Here is a 3,825-nt window from a genome sequence, read left to right on the forward strand (position 1 = left end):
AAAAGAAAATGGAGGCAAATCGTGGCCGAGTTTTAAAGAATTCAGATTGGAGCAGCTTAAATCTGCTACAGGAGGTTTCTCTTCAGATAACATTGTATCAGAACACGGTGAGAAAGCTCCTAACGTTGTCTACAGGGGAAGGCTTGATGATGGTCGTTTGATCGCTGTTAAACGCTTCAATCGCCTTGCGTGGGCTGATCATAGACAGTTCTTGGTAATTCGTAAACCCTTCATGCCCCTTTGATCTCTGCAAAGATTTGATTTTTGTATGGTCTAAATCGGTGAAATGTTTGTTTGATTTAGGATGAAGCGAAAACTGTTGGGAGCTTGAGGAGTGATAGATTGGCTAATCTGATAGGATGTTGTCATGAAGGAGAAGAGAGATTGCTCGTTGCTGACTTTATGCCTCACGAAACGCTTGCAAAGCATCTTTTCCACTGTGAGTACTAGTTTGTTCTAGTCAGTGGGAAAATGTGGTTTTTTGCTTCATGAGATTGTGTAGTGTCTTGGTGATGAAGTTGATTGGATGTGTTGTGTGTTTTGTAGGGGAGAATCATCCGATGAAATGGGCGATGAGATTAAGAGTTGCAATGTGTTTAGCACAAGCATTGGAATATTGTAGTAATAAAGGGAGAGCTTTATATCATGATCTTAATGCTTACAGGGTTTTGTTTGACAAGGTGAGTATATTGATTCAATTTTTCCTTAGTTTCCTGTGTGATTTGTATTTTAAGTTGTTAAATTTGTTTATCTTTTGTTGGTTTACAGGATGGGAATCCCAGGTTGTCTTGCTTTGGACTCATGAAAAATAGTCGAGATGGGAAGAGTTATAGCACAAACTTGGCATTTACTCCTCCAGAGTATTTGCGAACGGGTAAAGACTCTCTTTGCTTCATGTTTACATATGTCCCTTATCTTCCAAAATGTTTCAGGGCACAAAGTTCCCAAGGCTAAATCCACTTTGTTCATCTTGTGCCAGGTAGAGTTACACCAGAGAGTGTAGTATTCAGTTTTGGAACCGTTTTGCTCGATCTCATGAGTGGAAAACATATTCCACCGAGCCATGTAGGTCCTCTACTATTAAAAGATCTACAAACTTTAGATGTAATGTAGGACCTGGTTCATTGTGTCCTGCTGGATATTTGTTGGGAAGAATTTGTATTTCAATCCTCACTAAAATCTAAATGATGTTCATCATTTTTTTCCTGCCTCATTCTTTCTCAGTGACTCTCTAACGTTTGCTTGTATGCAGGCGCTCGACTTAATCAGGGGAAAGAACTGTGCAATGTTAATGGATTCTGCACTCGAGGGCCATTTTTCAAACGAAGACGGAACTGAGCTAGTACGCTTAGCCACACGTTGTCTGCAGTATGAAGCTCGTGAGAGACCAAATGTCAAATCTCTCGTTACTTCACTTGCCACACTCCAGAAGGAATCTGATGTAGCTTCATATGTTCTTATGGGTATCCCCCATGAAACAGAGGTTGAGGAAGAGCCTTCGCTTTCTTTGACACCCTTTGGTGATGCATGCTTAAGAGTGGATCTTACAGCCATACATGAAATACTTAATAAGGTTGGATACAAGGACGATGAAGGAATTGCCAATGAGGTGTTAATTTATTCCTTTCCTTTGGTCACTGCTTAGTCTTTTGCACTTAGAGACTTGTTATGAATATATTTTATTTACCTTTCTTCTGCAGCTCTCCTTTCAAATGTGGACTAACCAGATGCAGGAATCTCTCAATTCGAAGAAGCAAGGCGACTTATCTTTCCGTTCCAAAGATTTCACAACAGCAGTCGATTGCTACACTCAGGTAATATCTACAAATGCAACATACCTCTATTACATGTGGATTAGAGATAGACACTAATTCAAAATGACTGGTTTGTTATATGGTATAGTTCATTGATGGAGGAACAATGGTATCACCAACGGTCCACGCGCGGCGCTGCTTGTCATATCTGATGAACGAGAACGCACAAGAAGCTCTGACCGATGCATTGCAGGCACAGGTTGTGTCTCCCGAATGGCCAACCGCTTTGTATCTTCAAGCAGCTTGCTTGTTCAAGCTCGGTATGGAAGCCGATGCTCAGCAAGCTCTCAAGGACGGGACTACATTGGAAGCTAAGAAGACTAACAACAAGCGCTGCTAAATAGCGTTTTCGAAAGCTTTGTGTAGGCTTATTTTGTTCCCTCCCTCTCATCTCTTTCTCTCTATCTCCATCTATATGCACATACACACATATGTGGGTGTATCTATTATATATGCATATACTTTTGATGCCTTCTTCTTCTTCTTTGTATTTATTTTCCGAATCATGCTGATGCTTTTGATTTCTAGTGTGCCTTATGGGAAGGTCTCTTTGAGAGAATTTTTGCAGGCTTCCGTTTACCAATCAGTTATTTTCAATTTAACATTCTTATGAAATTTGGTACAACAAACTTATAAGAAACTTGATTGTGTGTTTATATGTTTATCAATAAAAACCTCATGGCATGTCTTGTTTTGTAATTTCGATAATGAGTCTAAGACATGCGATTGCACATGACATATATTTTTATAGAACAAGAAAACAAAACAATGGTTTCATAAAGTTGTTATTATATTGGAAAATGTTAATTAAGAAACAGATACAAAAATTCAAACTCACTCACTCTGTATCCTCTTCTCTCATATGAATCAATTGATGATATATCGCATCAAATCATAGAAAATGTAAGATACGGTCCATTAAACATGGATCATCAATCGAAATATTAAATATAAAGTATAACACACACACGTGTGGAATTAACGAAAACATTTTACATAGAAGCCGGAGCTAGAGCAGGAGATGAGACTTCTTTGGAGGAAGGGCCTGGGGCAACCTCGGAGACAGGGCCTGGGGCGGCGCCGGAGCTGAGGATTTCCAACATCGAACGGTGAGGATTCATCCGGTGGGCATCGCATAGATCAGGTAAAAATGCACCTGCATGAAGTCAATTGGTACGTACGTTACATCTTTGGTTCATTTATTTACTACCAACCTAAAATCATATATAGGGTGCAATGAAAAAGAGAATCGCTATTAATTATTTAATGTTAAGTGAAGCATAACCATCTATCTCCTACCAAAATTCCTTGCTTTGACGATACGAAATATCAAAAAAAAAAACATGAAAGTGAGTTTCCAATGCATGTGTAAGAAACTCGACGAATCTACCAAAACACACAAATATATGATTCTTACTTCATTAATAAGCCATGATAAAGAGTTAAAGACCATAACTAACACTTTTTTCTAGTTACGGCCATTCCTTGAAAAATTTCTTACTTTGGTAAATACATTTTTTCATATATTGGAAAATAAAGTATGAATTTCTCAACAAAACTTGTTGGAAAGAAACTAGAATCACATTATTAATAAATCTTCTAAGCACAAAAAAATAAAAGAAGACCTTGTACATCAAAATATTTTTCATCACGTATGCAATTCGTATAATCATGTATGCATGAGTATTATTTGAAGTGCTTAATATGGAAATTTGATTTTGGTACCTTCACCGGCGGCAAGATTGAAATAGAGATCAAGAATGTTAGGGCAATAGTCCAAGCAAGCCGGCGAGCAAATCTTAGCGGCGAATCCTGCCTCCATCAATGAGTCCGACGAGATCCCTACGGTTTTCCGATCAACCCCACAAGCGGCAACGCACTCGTCGCTCTCCACGTGGTTTACAATCCCTTCCACGTCAACCGCGGAAGTCCGGCAAGTGTATTCTCCGGCGACATTAGCCGTCTCCAATAAACATCTTTTCCCGGAAGCTGATATTGAGAACGCGCACAT

At 39.1% G+C, this 3,825-nt stretch overlaps 2 protein-coding genes across 2 annotated transcripts in view; one reads left to right on the forward strand and one right to left on the reverse strand.

Annotated features, from left to right (window-relative positions):
- Nucleotides 1–2,381, forward strand: part of LOC104781265 (probable serine/threonine-protein kinase At5g41260) — a 3,144-nt gene extending 763 nt beyond the window's left edge. The window contains exons 2-9 of the mRNA XM_010505890.1: nucleotides 6–214; nucleotides 304–439; nucleotides 547–680; nucleotides 769–874; nucleotides 980–1,065; nucleotides 1,253–1,609; nucleotides 1,701–1,814; nucleotides 1,903–2,381. Coding sequence (XP_010504192.1) covers nucleotides 6–214; nucleotides 304–439; nucleotides 547–680; nucleotides 769–874; nucleotides 980–1,065; nucleotides 1,253–1,609; nucleotides 1,701–1,814; nucleotides 1,903–2,154 — 1,394 coding nt within the window. The 3' untranslated portion in view covers nucleotides 2,155–2,381. The remainder of the gene's footprint in view (nucleotides 1–5; nucleotides 215–303; nucleotides 440–546; nucleotides 681–768; nucleotides 875–979; nucleotides 1,066–1,252; nucleotides 1,610–1,700; nucleotides 1,815–1,902) is intronic.
- LOC109132691 overlaps nucleotides 3,004–3,825 on the reverse strand; it is a 3,045-nt gene continuing 2,223 nt past the window's right edge. The window contains exon 3 of the mRNA XM_019244780.1: nucleotides 3,004–3,539. Within this exon, the coding sequence (XP_019100325.1) occupies nucleotides 3,514–3,539 (26 nt within the window). The 3' untranslated portion in view covers nucleotides 3,004–3,513. The remainder of the gene's footprint in view (nucleotides 3,540–3,825) is intronic.

This window comes from Camelina sativa, chromosome 4, assembly GCF_000633955.1.
Source record: "Camelina sativa cultivar DH55 chromosome 4, Cs, whole genome shotgun sequence".
Classification (NCBI taxonomy): domain Eukaryota; kingdom Viridiplantae; phylum Streptophyta; class Magnoliopsida; order Brassicales; family Brassicaceae; genus Camelina; species Camelina sativa.